The sequence below is a fragment of the Anas platyrhynchos genome, chromosome 1 (assembly GCF_047663525.1).
Source record: "Anas platyrhynchos isolate ZD024472 breed Pekin duck chromosome 1, IASCAAS_PekinDuck_T2T, whole genome shotgun sequence".
In the NCBI taxonomy this organism is placed as follows: Eukaryota; Metazoa; Chordata; class Aves; order Anseriformes; family Anatidae; genus Anas; species Anas platyrhynchos.
Window position 1 is genome coordinate 143,953,379 of NC_092587.1, and position 19,045 is coordinate 143,972,423.

Sequence of the window (19,045 nt, forward strand, 5' to 3'; positions counted from 1 at the left end):
TTACAACACTCCCGTGTTGTTCCTACACGACGGGGGGCACAAACTCCAAAACCCAGCGCCCAGCAGGACGCCGGCACACAGCGGGGCGCGGGCACACCATCGCTTTCACCCTTTCGGGACGGGGACGGGGAGCGGGGCGGGGATGGGACACCCCATCGCCCTGGCAGCCCCCGCGGGGCTCGGTGCGGGGCCGGGGGGCACAACCCCAGCGGGATGCGCTGAAGCACCGGGGCTTGCGCCGGGTACCGGGGCTCCCCCGACCCCACCAGGGGGCGCCGCGCCGCCAGGGATGGCGGGGTCCGCCCGCAGCCCCGGCCCCGGCCCCCGAGCGGGGGTGGCCCGGCCCGGCCAGCCCTGCCCCGCCGCCCCCCGCCCCGGGGACCCCGTCGGGGCTCCGGGGCCGGCCTTCGGGGCCCCCCCCGTACCCCCAGCTTTCCCCAAGGGGACCGAGCCCCGGCGGGGGAGAGGGGGTGGGGGGAGGCGGCCAGGCGGGCGCCCCCCTCCCGCTCCTCTCCGCCGGCATCACCGCGGCTCCGCAGGGCGCTGGGCGCCGCCACCGGGGCCGCCCCCCCCGGGGTCTCCGCCGCCGCCGGGGGCAGCCCCGCCGCCGTCTCGCCGCGCCCCCCATCCCCTCGCCGCCCCCCCTCCCCCGGTGCCCCGATGGCTCTCGCAGCGCCTCCGCCGGGGCCCCCCCGGTGGCGGCGGCGGTGCTGGCGGCCCTAGGGGCGTCGGGGCCCGGCGCTGCCCCGCGGAGGGGAGGCGGAGGCGGCGGCGGGGCGGGGGCGGAGGCGGAGGCGAGGGGGCGGCGGAGCGGCGGCGGAGCGGGAGCCGGCGGCGGCGGCGGCGGCGGCGGCGGGGAGGCGGCGATGGACGAGTCGTCGCTGCTGGACCTGCTGGAGTGCTCCGTGTGCCTGGAGCGGCTGGACACCACGGCCAAGGTGCTGCCGTGCCAGCACACCTTCTGCCGCCGCTGCCTGGAGAGCATCGTCAGCTCCCGGCACGAGCTGCGCTGCCCCGAGTGCCGCATCCTGGTGGGCTGCGGCGTGGACGAGCTGCCCGCCAACATCCTCCTCGTCCGCCTCCTGGACGGCATCCGACAGCGGCCCCGCGCCGCCGGGGGCGCCAGCGGCAGCCCCAACGCCGCGGCCCCCGCGTACCCCCAGCCCGCCGCCGCCCCCAGCGCCGTCGCCGCCGCCGCCGCCTCGGCCGCCGCCAGCCTGCGGGAGCTGGCGGCCGCCAGCCGCAGCGCCCTGCTGGGAAAGGTGGGTGCCGAGCACGGGGAGGGGGCTGCGGGACCCCCGGTGGCCGCCCGGGCTCGGGCCGTCCCGTCGGGGATGGCCCCGGGGGCGGCCGCCGCGCACCGCCGGCATCGGTCCCCCGGCGGCCGGGAGCCCCCCGAGGGATGGAGGGGACCGGGAGGGCTCCGGGGAGGCGCTGCGGGTGTTGCGGGGTCCCGCCGGGGCTGTCCGAGCCCGCTAGGTGCAGCGGGAGGCGGCCGTCGGGGGGCGGCTGTGCCCCGCCGGGGGGGCTCGGTGCGGTGCCGGTGTGCGGTGCGGGGAAGGGCAGCGCCTTGTGGCCTTCAGAGCTGCCGCAGAAACCCAGCTGCTTTTAAAATCGATGCCCGGGGTCGCACTGACACGGCGGGGCCAGGATCAGTGCCTCCTCGTGAGCCGTGTTGTGTCGGCCTGTGGGGTGACGTTGGCCGCCGGCCCCCTTGGGCAGGGAGACTCCGAGCACTGTCAACTTTATCTGCTCCCTGATGCCCTATATATGTAGTGGATATGTTTGATTACCTTTGGTATCTTCCATGGGATCTGCTTGAGCCGTACTTTAACGTACAGGCTTTTGATTTGGAAAGGTCAACGCGGAGATTCCTCCCGAAGTTATATCACTACGTTGGATGTTTCAATTAATTCATTTCCTTTTTTTATTTATTTTTTTTCCTGAGAGGAATGACTAGACCTGTACTGGTGTTTTGAAGTTTCGCCTACAGGAAATGATGGCAAATGCCATACATTGTTCCGTAAAATTCAATTTTGGAGGCTGAAGTGAAATATGCTCGGTAATATTTCTGGAAGAGCAGATCCTTTATTAGGTTGCTGTGGATTGCAGTGATCTTCAGGTATTTCATAATGATTTGTCAAGTTTAGAGCAGAAGCAAGGCGGTGGGACATCACTCTCCTCTTTTTTCCCCGTTTGTTTTTAGAGCCACACGTTGCAATTTGACTTAGGCGTGCTGCTTTGTCACAGCAGACACCTCTTGTCATCCTGAATTTGGTCCGGTTTCATTTCCAGGTAGTCCTCTCGGTGAGAAGTAGGGTCCGTATGGAGGACTCACTGCACCTGCACAATTCTGCACCTCTGGCAGAGGCAGGGTTTCTTGGCACCCTGACCAAGCTTTTGTGAACATCCCGCAAGGCAGCCTCTGCTTTTTATGCCTTCAAGACCTCGTAACCGCAGGGGGTGCACCTCTAAGGAAATGCTTTGGGGGGGGAAACTTGAGAGCAATTTTATAGGGTTGTGCAATTTGTCAGAGAAGTTGAGTCGTTACTATTTTACCATGAACAGGGAAGGCTTTAAGAAGTCGCTTCCCTAACCGCTGTTGCAGATATCCTCCAGCAAATAAACCCCCATCAATGTTCTGTCGCTTTCTGACTTTGATTGAGTGGCACTTCACTTCTGTCGCGTGTTTTGCGTGTGGGTTGCCATCCGTCTGAATTTGATAGAAAGCAAAGCTGCACGTGACCTTAGAAGCGCATTTTGGCTTTTATGGTTAACAACGGCTGCTGGGGCCAATGGGTGATTGCGGGGCAGTGGGTCTGCTGGGGCAGGGTGGCCCTGAGGTGCCGTTTGCTTAGCCTTTTGACTGACCGCGCAATTTTAGCCGGGAAATCAATGCAACGTGCTTGATCCTTACAAGGTTCATTACAGTGAAAGAAAGTCTGAACTAATCTGCTTTTAAAAAAAGCAGCAGGGGAGAATAATCCTCCTTGGAGCTGCTGATACAGCTGATTGCTGAGCTGTGCTGGAGGCAGAGTACAGCACCTCTCTTTACCAAACAATAGGTGGAACGAACCTGCCCAGAATTTGGCTTTTTGGGGCTGGTACTGAAGGGCAGGATTGTGTCCCTTTCAATCTTATATTGGTCTTTGACAGCTTAGATCTCTCAGAGAGAGCTGAAGTGATTCTTTCTGTGTTTTTTTTTTTTTTCTTTTTTTTTTTTTTATTAATTTCAAAAATTGCCATAGATCTGCTGCCTGGGGCTTAAATGCAAATCACAACTATTTTGCTAATTAATACCTTTCATTGTAGGTTGCTCAGTGTATAAAAATGGGACATGCCATCATGGGCTTTTTGGCTAGGAAGGAAACTGCTAGTTGTGAGAGGCAGTGGCACGGAGCCAAGGTCACTTCTATCAGACTTCAGTCTTGCACAGATCCTCAGACCGATATGTTACAATCACACCAGGGATATGTTTCAGTGAGAATTTTAATTAACCTTAGAAGACAGAGCAGAGCCAGCTTGTGCGTTGCTATTATGTCTGTGTTTTGCCACTGCACATCTTATACTTCAGGGAAGTCTTCTTTGCATAGATGGCATTTTCTAAAATCAATGAATGTTGTTTAACATGTTCATTTGGCAAAACTCTGGGGGGGTTGTATTTCTTTCTCTTGACTTGGGTGGTTCTTTTTGGGTAGATTAACATGGACTCGGTCTCTCCAGAGTGCTGAAACATGGCATGAGAGGGACTGGGGATGAACTGCTCCTGAGGCTCTTTGGATAGTTGACTGAGACCATACTTCAGTGATACTTCAGAAGTAGTGCAGGTGCTTTAAGATATGTGGCATGCATCTCCAGCGTGAGAGGCCTGGAAATGTTGTTTCCCTACAAATGTAAGCTACAAAGATATTTGTGATTCTGCCGACATGCAGCAATGTGTGCCCTTGATAAGCCAGCTTGTCTCTTAATTTCAGCCTGCAAAAACAATTGCTTCTCCACTGTATAAAGCATTTTGGGGAGTTCACCTTAAAGACGCTGTGTAAATGCAGAGCATGATTATAGACTTTATAAAAGGGTCTGAAAGCTGAAAGAACACACTAGAAGAACGAGAGTAAGGAAATCCAGAAGCTGAGTGACCACCCCAGGGGATAAAACGGGAGGCTAAGAGTGGTTTATAATGGTAGTCGCATTACACACAAGGTTATAATTTATTGGCTCCTCTGTTTCCATTACCACGGTAGAACTGCTGGGGGAATTCAAGTTCTGTCAAAGTAAATGGCTCCCTTAGACTGGTGAGGCATTATGGTAAATCTGGGTTCTTTACTGAGCAAGGGTTGGTTGTTTTTTTTTTTTTTCATTTTTATTTTATTTATTTTTTAAATTGTTGGAGTTTAGCACTTAGAATCTTCTCAGGAGTTCTCAAGATCCAATAGACAGATAAATGCATGCAAATCTTGGCAATTTCCTCCCAAACCAGTCCTCTTCCACTCCAGGTACAAAGATTATTGCCTGCTTACTCTAAATACAAACCGAGAGCAACACCTGTATAAAAACGAAGCAACCTATAAAAGATGTGTCTCGGTTTTCCCAGAAGAGCGAGCATGGCTGCAGTGACAGATACACATGTGGTGCATTACCAGAAGGTGGGATAGGTAACAGCAGACTAAGATGTGCACAGAAGGAAAACGATGTGTCAGCGTGCTTCAGCCAAGTGACGGATGGGCTGCGCTCCCCTGCCTTTCATTGGGTGCTTCTCCCACGTATGAGATCCGCAGAGCTATTTCACGGGTCTGGGCAGAAGACTGACTGCAATTTGCTAACCCAGGAGGGAGGTCACTAACCTTTGGCTTCACAAGCAGAGCGAGCAGCGGTGGTTTGTTACCTGCTCTTTTCAGTCGCTCCATTTGCAGAAATTGTCTAAAAGAGAGATTGAGTCATTACTTTTTATGAGAGCTCTGTCTCATCCTACACCATCTGTATGTTTTCGAGGTTATAGTGGATCAACTGTGGAGTAGAAGTTGTAGTTTTCCACTGCTACATTTCCTCATTGTATACACCTTCTGTTATGTGTATATCCCACACTGTTAGGCAAGAGAAAGCAGATGAAGTCCTGCGTTTATATGCATCTACATCCATTGCAAGCACCAGTGGGTTGAGTAGGACGCATTGTCTTGGGCAGAAGAGAATCTTGGACTCAACCTGCAGGCCTGTTTCTTGTTAGCAGTGCACAGTATACATGGGCCAACAGACTTACCTTTATTTTGTTCTTTTTCTCAGATTTATTTTCTTCTGGTACTACGGTTTTGCTGGCCAATGATTGAGCTTTCTCATCAAGTCATCCAAATAGGACTCTATCAAGGACTCTGATCTTGTTTTTTTGTTGTTGTAGTTGTCTTGCAGGTGGTTAAAAAATGTGTTCCAGTGCAGGAGATTAATAAGGTCTCTAAAGGATATTGTAATGAATATAACTGAGTGTTTTACAATCTCAGCAATTAAGGCAGTCATCACAGAAGTGAGTGAGCAGAGGAGAGGGGACTGCTGAGGAGCTAAATCAGATACATTCATCATGATTCATTGAGCTCTTACGTTTTTCAGAAATACTGCCATTTGCAAGCACCACCTTTATGCTCACTGTATTTTTACACAAATGGAAACATTCAACCAGATGCTGGACATTGTTGTTAACTTCTTGCAAGCTAGAAAAATGCATGGTGGACCTGATGTGACCAAAAGGGTGACAGTGTCAACAAAGGGCTTTTCCTTCTGCTCTTGGGTGGCCAGCAGCAACTCAGTCACATCTGGAAGAGTCAGAGAGTTGTGGGGGGGACTTTGTGCCACTAGCCTGAGACCCTCCCTATTAATCCATGTCAGTGTGGCATGCCTTTGGATGCCTCCCCTTGCCATCAAACGTGGATGCTAAGTTTAATCCCTGCACGTCACCCCTCTGAATGATTCATGGATGGTGGTAACGCATGGCGTGTGACAGCGCTCCGAGTTCAGCAGCTGGTTGCTCCGAGAGAAAATGTACAGGCTGGCAAGTCTGAGATCCTCTGCACATTTTAATTCTGGCAGTTTTTGCCCAGCTCCCCTAACCTCCTGCTGTTTGCTCTCTGGGGAGCCGTGTTTTTCAGGCTGAGGCCTGAGCAGGAGGAGGGAGCGTGGTTCTGGGCCTGGCCCTCAAGCAAGGCCGCGTGAGCTGCCGAGCTCCAGAGGTCCCAGCTGAAAACCTGCAGCAGCAGCGCTCACCTACCCGTGTGTGCTTTCTGATCCTCGTATGCAAGCTGCTGTACAAAGGCAGAGTTATTCCCGAAGGGGCTGGGATTGTGAGAAATTAAAAAGCACTGACTGCGTACACCGAAGCTCTTAGGAATCTTCTCTGCCGCTGAATGGAGGTTGGCAGAGATGCTGAGCTCGGTGCACGTGCTGTAAGAGTGTGGGGTGCTCCTTGCTTCTCATCTGCTGGGTTCGGGATCAGGAGGGCTCCTCTTGCTGGCCAGGTGCCCAGCAGGTCCACGTGCTTGAAGCTGCTGGTTGTTAATGTAGTCGTGCCCGCACTCATGGGTCAGGGTGAGGCTGTGTGTGTGCGATGCAGACCTTGCTAGGCAAAGCTGTGTCCCTGTGGGCCATAAAATCCTACAGCAATACACTATTTGTGCCGGGGAGGTCTCTTCTTATAGTCTGGAGTTATTTTAGTTTGCTGTCTCAAAACTTTAGGTTAATAATCTGATTACTGTTTTAACAGTGTGTCTGGGTACTTCATGGGTTTTACACTGCTGTATTTAGAATTTCCTCTCTACTTTCACTATTCTGTCCAACATTTCATGTGCTAAATTCATGTGCTATTTCATGTGTTAAATCTCTGTCTCTGTCACTGCTTAAGTTTCAGATAAACCCGTAATTCCCTCGTGCACTCCAGCAAACCACCTGTAATATCTGTGGTGATGGGAAGCCACTTCCTTTTGATTTCATAAATCACTCTTCCATAGGAGCCTCTCCTTAAGCTATGAAAGGCCGGTTATAACTAATATTTCACTCTGATTAATATCTCTAAGCATTGCAATTGCTGACCTCTTTGAATTCATTCCGTTTTCAGGGGCTTGGTGACTTCTGTGGACCAAAGCTCTTTGGGATGCTCCCGGTTTCAGCTTTCCAGCGGTCACTCATCACACACTGAGCTGAATTTTAGCTAGCGTTTGCTATGCGGTCCTGTTAAAATCTGATATTTTACAACAGGTTTTCCCAGTCTGGGGCAAGCTGTCATGGGAAGAACCCGAGATTAGTCCTAATAGGACATGAGAGCCTGGATGAAGATAAACTAGGGGATTTGAGAAAGCTGCATGACCTTGGACTTGCCCCAGCTCCCACAGCAGCTGCGCTTCTGCAGCTGGGGGAGAGAGGAATGGGAAGAGCTGTGCTGACTGCGAGCCCCTGGTTCGTCCTCAGCCTCACACAGCAGCAGCCTGTTGCTTGGAGCAGTCCTGGCCTTCAGCTGCAAGCTTCCTGGCTGGACCTCTTTGCAAAAGGGAAAGTAAAACTCAAAAAAATAAAGGGGAGTGGAAAGCAGTTAAAAAAATGTCTTACTAGTGCGTTGCAGGGCTGTGCCTGGGAACTGGTCCTTCCCATTTACCAGCCCTAGATCCTCTTTCTTCCGCTGGTTCAGATTTGGGTCTGATAGCCCCAGCCTTTTGCTGACAGCTCGGGGCAGCAAGGAGGGTGCTGCTGTGCTCCCTGTACTTGTTTGTCTCTGCTCCCGTGCTCCTTCAGCAGCGATGTTAAACTCGTTCCCTCCTCTTTGTGGGAAGTATTGCTTCTGCTGATAGAGAATTGATGACAACGCTTCGAAATTGTTTGAATAGCTTTAAGAAAAACACAACCACAGTGCATGCCCGGTGCTTTAATTTAATTGTCTTTGCATGTAATTTGATCGTTTTTATTCTGTTATAAAACTAGCAAACATTAATTTAAAGCTACATATGCATGGGATGCCTCTCAGTCCAGGGGAAAGACAGAAGGAGGGGATATTACTTTTGGTCTTAAAAAGACATTCTGTTTTTAAAAGTCAAGGGAAAAATGCGAAACATCTGGAATGAAGAACACTTTCTGCCCAGTCTTTTGAGTATAACTGGGACCAGCTCTGCAGCACTTACCATGCACATATGGACTGTGGTGATGCACAGCCATGGGCAGCTGCCCACAACAGCCACTGCCTCTTTCCCTGTGCCCAACCCTGGCTGTGCTTTCTCCGTGTGCATTGCACCCTGTGTATAGATGACACAAGTGAGTGTTTGCACAGCCAGGCACTGAAAAATCACTTGAGAGGGACATAGCTGCCAGAAGTGGGGCTGTGCCCGTGCTCTGCACCTCTGCCAGGGGTCACTGGTTCAGTGTGAGGGATGCTTGGTGTCGCGCACCAGGTTCACCTCACCACATCTGTAGGCCAGCTGCGGATGGGTTAAGTAGCTAACACCGTAGTCAGTTGGCCTCATCACTGGTTTCTGACACTTTCAAAGCATGGGTTGGCCCCTTCTGAAGGCAGGCCTCTTGTTCTGTCCGAATGGTTTGGGTTTTTGGTGTGATTGCTCTTCTCTCAGTTGGTCTTTAGGAGTATCTGAAGAGTGCATGCCCCCGTGAAAGCTGTGAAGTTGTTTTTGCAGCAGGTCTCCCGTCTTGGAAACGGGAAGGCGTAGCAGTCTCCCTCGCTGGATTCTGGGTAGGGGGAGGCTGTAGGATGCACTGATCAAAAAGAGAGGTGGACAGGACTGTTTGCTTTCGCCATGGCAGTAGCCTGACACCGTATGACACAGAGGTGCGCAGGGACATTCAGCTGCACACTGAGACAACGGGACGAAGGTGCAAAGCTTGGTGCTGTGGTCTGGAGTGCCTTAAGGATTTGTGTCAGCGAAGCCTTTGTCCCTCGTGTTGGCTGTCATTTGGAATATGATTTATCAGACAAGTGACTCTAATGCTGTATATGGTGACTGAGTGCCTTTCTGTGTACAAAAGTGGTAATTATGGCAAGAGGTTGCTTCTGCCTCGATGCTTGTAGTGCCTCTCCGCTGCTACAGCAACAGGCAGCAGGAGAGTCTGATTATTCAGTCAAGTTATCATTAATTTTTTTTCCCCAAGATTTTTTTTTTTTTAAATCAGATCCAAGCCAATATGAATTTGCCATTGCTAATTTTAGAATGGTCTGCTTGCACAAGATAACAAATCCCAGCTTCGGTATAAAGAAAAAATATTTTAACAGGAGGCTGGCTAGATTGTTATCAAAATGCTAATGATCATTTCTCCTACAGTCTCAGTTATTTTCAGAGGGAGGACTAGAATAGACACATCATCTGAATAAGATTGATTTTAATATGTATTACTATCTCATTAAGCTGTTAAAGTCTTTCCCCTTCTGGACAGAGGTTCATTAATTGCTGCAGCTGATGTATCATTAACGTGGGCTTAGGTGCAAGATGGGCAGGGGGGAAGAGAGATCTGAAGTTCTGAGTGTGCAGCTGTGGATGTACTATGGGTAAAGATACCACAAAGAAAGGGACACTGCTGTGTCTGGCGTGCTGCCTCCTGATTGCCTTCTGTCTGACAGCCAAAAAGTCACCCAAATCCAGGCACTATTGTATTTACTTTACTGAATGATGCTTTTGGTAAATGTTGTTGAACATGTTTACTTGTGGATTAATTTCAGACTAATTCAAATCAAAAGCTCCTGAGTGGGTTACTGTAAAAAGATACGGTTTTATGAATTTACTTTTTAATTTCTAATTTCATTTTGAAATAGCTTTTAGCAGGCTGCCTGCTTTATGGGCTCCCTTCTTACATGCCTTGAAGTGCTTTCCTTGCAACTTGCTTCAAGTTCACTGTATTGTCATCCCTATAAGCAAATCAATACGTTTTCATTTCTGATGATAGTAGTAATTTATGAATTTTTAATTATTTTAACCCAGTAAAGTGGAGGGAAACAGAAGGTTGACTTCAGTTGACATTTATTTATCTGTAAATAAGACACGCACATGCACACAAATGTAAATATGCCTCTGTGTGTGTAGTATATATATGTATCTTCTGGTATTTGTAGCTGTTGGGCTGAAGAGCCTCTTTCTTGCATTCTTTTTGCGTCCAGCTACAGCTGAGTAAGTTGTGCAGTGTTGTCCCCACGTGATGGGCATGGGCGTCTGTTGTGTCATGGCATGGTGGCTGCTGGCTGCTCCTGCTACATCTCTGGCCATGTGCCCACTGTGCCCCGTGAAGGATCGTGCCTGCTGGAGGGATGCTGGGTGTTCACGTAGGCAGCCTCCTCCCGCACACCATAAATACAGATCTGTGCTTGTCGTGAGACTGGGAGCCTGTCCCTACTGGGATGCTGAGCTGCCCAAATCTTCCATCTGCCCTATGCACGTGTATGGATGGCTCCTGCTGCAGTTGCACCTCATTTTCAGGGGTGGGGTCCCACTTGTATGGGAGAAAATGAGAATCACAGGCTGAAGTAGCACTGATGAGAATCACCCCCAGTAGCACTGGGGGTGGGCACTGGTCTATCTGCTGTCCCTTGCAGAGACTTTTGTGTTTAGTGGAGACTATCCCACTGTTCATTCAGCAGCTTTCCTGTGAAGAGTCCTCTTCTTCTGCATGCTTCCCTTCTAACACAAATAATAGCAAGGCCCTTGGAGAATACAGTCATACGTATGCGTCATAAAACACAGTAAAATAATAGGTGACAACCATGAGAAGGATTTTTTTCTTGCTTATTGTCTTCTGCCGGGTAGGTAATTGTGCTGTTAGATCACAGTGGAATTGCAATGTTTACATTTCACAGTCATGCATTGACGTACAGTCGGAGCCAATCATACCTTTTTAGTAATGAAAAATCGGTACATTATTTTCTAAAATGAAAGTTTGATACTTTTGAGTTACGCTGCAGAGGAGAAACTATTTTTTTTCAAGCTTGAATTTTATTTGTTCTGATAAACACGGGACTTCCTTTTATATGCAGTCAGTCTCACTTTTATCTGAGTATATATTTCAGTGGCGAGGCTGTCACTGTAGTCATTGCTATTAACATAATTTAGCACACCTGACTGAAGGGGCTAAGCTGGCTTCAGCATCTGTAATAATCGTACAATCAGGGAGAGGTCATTTTGTGCTTATTAACAAACAACAGCTCAGCAGACAGAGCTGAACGGACATCTCCCACTCATCACAAGCCTTGAAAACCAGGAAATCAGAAGTTAAAGGGGAAGGTTTGTGTCTTCCTCCCTTTGTCTCCGCAGCAGCACACTGAGATGCAGAGGTACAGAGAGCCACAAGTCCTTTTCTTTCCAGTTTCTCTGCTCCTAATATTTGTTATTTTTATTTTTTGTATGGATTTTGTACTGCCTGAGTCTCTGTTGCTAAGCATTGTTTTGGCCTCTACCATGTTTTTAAAAAAATACAAAATATTGCATCAAATCTGCTGCCTTCTGCTGCGTGTAGGGCTGAGAAGAGGCCTGTGGCTGAACGAGAGCAGGAAATGGGCTGGGTGCACCGGGTCACAGTGCTCCTCTGGGGAGCTCGGGCCTTATGATGCTCTTTGATGGCTATCTTCTCCAAAATGTTTGGTCCTCCTTTAAGAGGTTACTAAAAACAGGAGCCCCAGAAACAACCTGCAGAGTCAGTGGTGCAGACAGGAGGTCTCATAAGTGATCTGTGTCATGGTCCCCTTCCTGCAGCACTCTGTCAGTGGTTGAAGACATCCACGGGGCCCTCTGTCCCCCTTTTCCTCTCAGCATGCATCATCTAAAATGGTGGCACAGGAGGTTGTGGCGTTTTTAATCTCCATATCAGGGTCATAGAACATAGACTGGGTCATCTATGTTGGAAAAGACCAGCAAGATCACCAAGTCCAACCACCAACCTGATGGTAGGTCAGGTTGTCTCACCACTAAACCAGGCCTCTTACTGCCATGTCCACACATCTGAATCCCTCAAGCACATTTCTAACCCGTAGTGCAGAGCCCAGCTTTCAGGCAGGCATCGTCACGCTTCCCCTTGTAGTGGGTGCGTGGTGGGACGGAGAAGACACGCTTCTTGCACGTGGGTGGTGAAACGCTGCCAGTGCTGTTGGCGGTCGAGGACTGCTGGGGTGGGCTATGCCGGGCAGTGGCTGGTGACGATGTGACTGTATGGCACTTAGTCACACCGAGAGACAGCACGAAGCCTGGCAAGAGACGAGGGAGGAGTGTTCTGGATGCTCGGCTTCCCGTGGGAGTAGGTCTCCTGCGATTGCTTCATCTTGAAGGCATGAGGGGAGCTGCTTGTGGAGGAGCTGCCCTGGCAGTGCTGCAGGTTGGAGCTGGTGAATGTAGTCAGTAAGATTTGGGGAGTGCCTTGGATGCCGTTTTGGGGTGGTGTTGACCCTCTGTGAGCTGGGGAAGTCCTGTGTGCTTGTGCTGGGGCCTATCTGTCGTTGAATTAAAACTTCTCTTGCTGTGAGCGCTCTTCACATGGGCCACCACCCGCAGGGTGCCAGAAGGTGACAAGGAAGGGGCAGGGCAGGAGGGGGGAAGGTTCCCAAGGGGAAATGCTTTCCAACTGCTCTTTGTGTTTCATCAAACCGGGATTAAAAATTCCAGGAGTCACTCCAGTTATTCCAGCCTTTTTAATGTGCTTTTTGTTAGTTTAGTTAGATTTTTACAAAGCAGAAATTTAAATTCCCTCAGCAGTGGCAGTCGTGTAGTGCTGGGACACTGCCCTGTCAGAGGGGCCCTTTCCTCTGCAGTTTGGTCACTTGAGCATAAATTCCTCTAGTTATGAAAACAGTGATCAAAGTGGGTTTTTTTTTTTTAGTCCTGAATGTCTTCGATGTAGGAAAGCTGATTTCATTTATTCCCAGCTATCAGAGGAAAACTTCTTGTTACTTCAGGACTGGGGTGAGAAGAGGCAGAGCTCACCTGCAAAATCAGAGATTGTGGGGGACCAGATGGAGTTTGGGTTCCTCAGCTGCTCAGATGGTTTCGGTGAACACTTGCTTCCTTTGCATGTCAACTCATGACTGAAAAGCAAACGGTTTTGAGCAGCGATGCCAGCTCATTGAATCAGCCACTCCTTCCTAATGCTGGTAGAATATACAGAAGGCAAATGCACAGCAAAGGCTGTGGCCAGCCTGAAATTGCCTCATTAGTCTGGGAACCCAGAGTGACTGGTGGTGAGTAGGTAAAGACCAGTGAATCTCAGTCAAGATGGCGAAGATTTATTTTTTCTGTTTTTTGTTTTTGTTTTTTTTTTTTCTAGAGAGCATCCTTGGCTGATGAAGAGCCTTAAAAGATGCTTCTATTAACAATATTTCACTTTTTAAAGTTGTATGGTTGCAGACCCAAGAGAGCAATCATATGGGGAGATGTTGACCTTTGTAATGTTCAGTGTCCTAGCCGTTCAGTAGCTTTGTCCGACTGAACTTCAGATAAACACCGTTTTGTTTTTCAGTACTTTTTTTTTTTTATTTTCCCAGTGATTAATGAAGAGAAGTGAGTAATCTGCTTCTTGGCAGTGCTGCCAGGCACATAGTAAGAGAGCAAACGCCTCTCTCTGTAGCAGAAAGGATGAATTGATTTCATTTTTTTAACTTTATTTTATTTCCACCTCTTTTTCCTCTTCAGTCCCTGCAGCCCAAGGGACTGCAGATTTTGAAGATCAGTGTGAAGGAGCTGTGATGCCAAACCTGTTCACAGGGGCACAAGAGAGCCTCAGGGGCCAGGTACTCCTGAGGACCGTGACTGGGTTGCTGTGGGAGGTGTGAGAAATCACTGCTGCAGCTAGCAGCGATATCGTGGCACCTCCACAGATCCGTTTTGCTGGAGGAGAAGAGTCTCCTTCCTAGTGAGACAGACTGGAGGAACAGCATTTGGATAGCTTTGCTTCATTGCCCGGGTGCAAATATTATTCAGGATAATGGTTCGCGCTGATGGAGTTGCTCTGTTGCTTTGCTGCGGCTCTGCCAGGTGTACCTGGTTTTGGCTCTGCATGCAATGAGCATTTTTGCCTTTTCCCTCCTGTTTATTGCCAACCTGCTCTCTCCATGCCCTCGTGAGCCCCCAGTGCCCATTTGGCATTGTCCCCCTGCCTGTCCCAACCCTCTGGGTGCAAGGAGCCCCCTGGTGCAGGGCTATATGACAGGGCTGCTCCTCTGCCATCCCAGCCCCTTCCTGCCTGTTTTGCACCTGAGCAGTGTCGGGGCAGAGATGGACCAGAGAAATGGGCACAGGAAACAGAACCTGGCAGGCACAGTGACAGACAGGGAACAGGCAAAATTAAATCTTGCAAAACACACAAATGTGTGTTTTGGGAGGCTACAGTAGCTGATGAGGAGCTCTGCTGTTGATTCCTCAGCTGTCTTGATGCAGTGAGGATGCTGTAAGGAAAATCGCATTTTTGTGTTGGAGGGTTTCCTTGGTTATACTGCTTCCAGATTGAATATGGAATTGAATAAATATGGAGTCGTTCTTGTGTCTTTATTTCATCACAGCCTTGCTGGAGGAACTCCTTTGATTTGCAGAAAGGTTTAGAGTGGAAAAATTGTTCAACAGCCAAAGCCAGCATAGTTTCATACTTAATGGATTGTTTAAATTTCCCAATAGGGATATTCAGTTTCTGAACAGTGATAGTAAAATCTTGACCTTATGTTACAGCTTCAGTTCTTTAATAAGTAGAGGTATCTTTATTTAATGTCTCTTAATACCACAGAAAGCTTTATAGAAAATAGTGAATATTAGTGCTGCCCCTTTAGATGAGAAACACGGAGCAGCCTCCTAGCAGTGGGGTAGAGCTGGACAGAGACCAGGCTCGAGGGCTCTTCTGTGGCCCTTATCATAGAATCATAGAATCATAGAATCATAGAATCATAGAATCATAGAATATCCTGAGTTGGAAGGGACCCTTAAGGATCATCAAGTCCAACTCTTGACACCGCACAGGTCTACCCAAAAGTTCAGACCATGTGACTAAGCGCACAGTCCAATCTCTTCTTAAATTCAGGTGCAGTGACCACTTCCCTGGGGAGCCTGTTCCAGTGTGCAACCACTCTCTCTGTGAAGAACTTCCTCCTGATGTCAAGAATTGACATCCTTGATATCCTCAATCTCTTATCATCATATGTGTGTTTGGAAAGAGCGTAACACATTTCACAACAGGTTTTGCTCTGGTTGAAAGTGCTTCACCTACTTCACTGTGTGTGTACTACAGCTTCATTTGGCCTATATCCAAGTTTAGTTACTTCACTTATTTCAGTTGTTTCCCTCTTCTATTTCCTACTACTAAATTGCTGTAAAATTAACTGGAAAACTACTGTTGTGTACCCTGTTTCTTTCTTTTGTCTTCATATTCTGGGTCTTTTTTGTTCGCATGTGTTTATTTTTCCTTAGCTTATTTTCTCTTTTATTGCATCTCTGAAGCTTTTGTTCTCAATTTTCATGTCACTTGATATATCAGAGAAGCCAAATAAAATATTTCGCATTGCTGTTTCAAGTTAAAAACCAGTTTTTATGCTGAACAATAATTGTATTACAAGGAAGCCTGATGTGCCCTCAGTGCCATTACAATATGTTGAATAAAAGGTAATTTAATGGAAACAGTGGAGTATTTGAAAGTTCACTGCATGAAAATTGGATTTTTGCCTTTTATTATTTACATTGCACCTTATTCATATTTAAGGCCACAGGGATTATCATCCTCCTTAATGGCTTTATTTAATAAAGACTTTAGGATCTAGCATGGGCTTCAATCTGTTATCAGGATTTCAATTAACAAGCTTTGCCTTCGGTAGCCTTATAAATCCTATAAATATATCTAAATAATTAATTTGCTTTCCCTGGATGGTAGTGGCTACTCTTAAATACAGCAACTGCATACATAGCTGCCTAATGGTAACAACTGTGCTCGTAACTTGCTTTTATTACTGTTTTGCCAGAAGATGGCTTTTGGCTATTAAAGTGACTGGCTGGATCAGGACGAGAATCTTGAAGTAAAAGACCTTGTGGGGAAGCTTGAATTATGGCTGAGGACCACTGGAGCTGGGGTGCAGGTGCACCCTGAGTTTTGGGAGGAGAGGATGGGGTCAGGTGGATGCTACACATTGATGTACTGCCCTCAGTGGGCAGATGGACTTCAGGTCCTTGGGTGTGATGGTGCAAATTCACCTGTGCAAAATCACACACTTGCAGCAGCTTTGTAGTCAAGGCTATTCCCAGCTTTTCTTTTGAGGTGATGTTTCAGTCGTTTTGCAAACTGTGACAAATAAATGGTGATGTAAACAACTTTTGCTGTACCCTTTTAGGTACTGAGAGAGACTGAGGTTTGATTCAAAGCGAGCCTGATTCACAGTCAGACCTGAAAGGGGATGCCTCAAAAATACAGGGGCAGGGCCTGCTGCTTTCTGTATTTTCACTTGCAAATTTTCCTCTCCCATGCACACCAAAATACCGATACTCTGAAATATCAGCCGTGCACTGAGCTGTGGGGTCACAGCAAATCATGAACTGACACTGATTCAGTGAGAGTCATGCAGTGTGTGCCCCAAGCCAGCCCAGACACTCCGGAAAAATGCCACCCATGCCCGAAAACAGAACAAAAACGAGTACCAGAGAGCCTGGATGAAGGCTGGGTTAAGGCCCAGGTGACACAGGTAACCCCAGACCTCACCCACTTGCAGAAGGCTGCGTCCCCTCCCCAGGGTGTCTTTCCCCATGCCATGGGGCACGCGACTCTGCAGAATAAAATAGTCAGCGGTTGCCCTAAAAGATGCAGAGCAGAATAGAAGTTGGCAGCTGTGTAAAAGCGCTGTTGATCCGAGAGCTCTTCCAAGTGACTCCTGCTGGCTCGCATCCCAAGGAAGGAACATTTCAGACCTTCACAGAGATCACAGCGCCAGTCAGATTTAAAACTGTTGCGGTCTTTAAAGCTTTAAAAATATTTTTCACCTATCAGTGCGTGATTAACTAAGTGTATGAACTCGAAGGAAAACATAATATTTATTAAACATTGTTCACTTAGTCATTTTGGCATTTACTAGGCAAAGATTATGCATTTTTCCCAGGAGTTATGTTAATAATTTCAGCATGATAACTCTAATTTTAAAAAGGTCTTTTTTTTGTTTTTTGTTTTTTGTTTAGGGAGGGTTATTTGTGCCCATGTACAAGTAAAGCTTTAATTAAAATTTCTGTTCTCCAGTATTACAGAAGTTTAAAATGCACTTTCTCCCCCGTGAGACAAAAAGACGAGTTGTATTTACAGAGCTAGAAGGGTTAATGTGTTAAAATGAACACATTCAAGGCTGTGTTACTGACAGCCCCATTGTCTTGGCAAAGGAAAAAGATGAAGCACAGCTTCAATTTACTTTTCTTGCTAAACAGTGCTTTGTTTTATAATGTTATGAGAAATCATTCCATATCTGGAGAAGATGGAGAACATGGAAATCATGATACTGCATCCATTGAGTACACATTTTGGTTCTCCTCGAGGAGTTTTGAATGCTGTTCATTGCCTTTTGGGAGGCTTCCAATAGAGGATGCTGCTCTTTGGTTTTACTGTTTCTTCCTTAGCCCTCATGGAAGGCTTGAAAGAGAAAATCTCTTTTTTTTCCGAGGAAGATCTCTGGGCTTGAAAAATGGAATCCTTGTTTTCGGTGCCTACTGCAGCAGATAAAAATATGGGGGAATTCCCCATACATTTGTCCAATGTGACAAATGGATGTGCTTAGATACATCTACCATGGGAAAATAGGACATGTTTAGTGAGCTTACAAAATATGAACCATTTGGTACCTTTTGTTTATCCATGGTAGCAGAGTTTATTACCAGTGCCAGAGAACCGATGAGTAAAATGAAAAAAAAGGCCCAGATAAGAATTCACATCAAAACTATTTCCCACACTCCTGCAGTTTTCCCTAAAATCTTTTTTTTTTTCTTTTTTTTTTTCTTTTTTGCTGCCAATAGGAGTGGGAAAAGAAAAACCCTAAAAGAAAAAAAGTTTATTTCCTCTAACAGATGTCAATGCTTACAGTAAAAGTATAACTTTGGTGTAAATCAGTACTTGCCTGGAGTAAGCTCCACCCGTGGAGTACACTGTCCTTCGGAAAAGCCAGAAGAAGGGGCACCAAGGTAGTGTCTCTCACTGAAACCTATGTTTAAGGATACTATAATTATTTCTTGGGAGATGTTCATTTGTGCCTGCACCGCCCTCTCCTGTTGAAATCCTCCCGCAAAAGTCAGGAGGGAATAAAATGTTCTGTGCTTTCTCAGGTTTCCCATGGTAGTGCTCCTGATGAGATTGCCACCTATCCCTCTAAAAGGGCTAGGATTTGCCACCCAGAAGTACTGTCCTGAACCAGTAGCCTTTAAATACCATGCCCATCAGCATTGCTGGTCCAAAGGAGCCACATCATCAGCTGTGAGCCACCAGACAGCAAAGTGGCTCCCACAACAGGAGGGAGAGCAAACAAAGAAGATTATAAATGTTTTGATGCGAGACCTGTGTTTTTCTTTGAAGGTTGGTAGCAAGTGGTCAGTCTATAAAGAAAGAAGCATTGCTGTCGCTTGAACTCATTTTTTAGTTTCTGCGGACGGGAATTTTGAAATATTCGTGACAAGCTCATTGCTGGAGGAATGCTGCCTCAGAGTGAAGCTTTCCTTTTGTTTTTGTATTTATTTCAGTTTCAAACAATTTATTTCAATATAAAGCATTGTTATTTTACCCTTACAAAATAACCAATGTCACTGATAGGGAATTGTTTGTCTGTTAAGATAAACAAATTCCTTTGTAGCTCATGTGAACTGCCTATTGCTTCTTCTTTACAAGGCACGCAAATCTCTCTCTTGTCTGTTTGTGATCAATCTGGTTTTCTGATCTTTGCCCATGGAAAGGCCCTGGCTTGTGTCCGTGCTCTGAATCATATTTTGATTGTCTCATTTCCTACTGAAGTGATTAAAGCTGAGCTGGGCATACACAGATTGTAACTTTTATACATAACTTTGCTAAGCTGCAATGTATATAATTAAAATTTCTAAAATTATCT

The 19,045-nt window shown here is 47.6% G+C and overlaps 1 protein-coding gene across 1 annotated transcript in view; it reads left to right on the forward strand.

Annotated features, from left to right (window-relative positions):
• Positions 1-356: 356 nt before the first annotated feature.
• SH3RF3 (SH3 domain containing ring finger 3) overlaps positions 357-19,045 on the forward strand; it is a 232,664-nt gene continuing 213,975 nt past the window's right edge. The window contains exon 1 of the mRNA XM_027444954.3: positions 357-1,262. Within this exon, the coding sequence (XP_027300755.3) occupies positions 867-1,262 (396 nt within the window). The 5' untranslated portion in view covers positions 357-866. The remainder of the gene's footprint in view (positions 1,263-19,045) is intronic.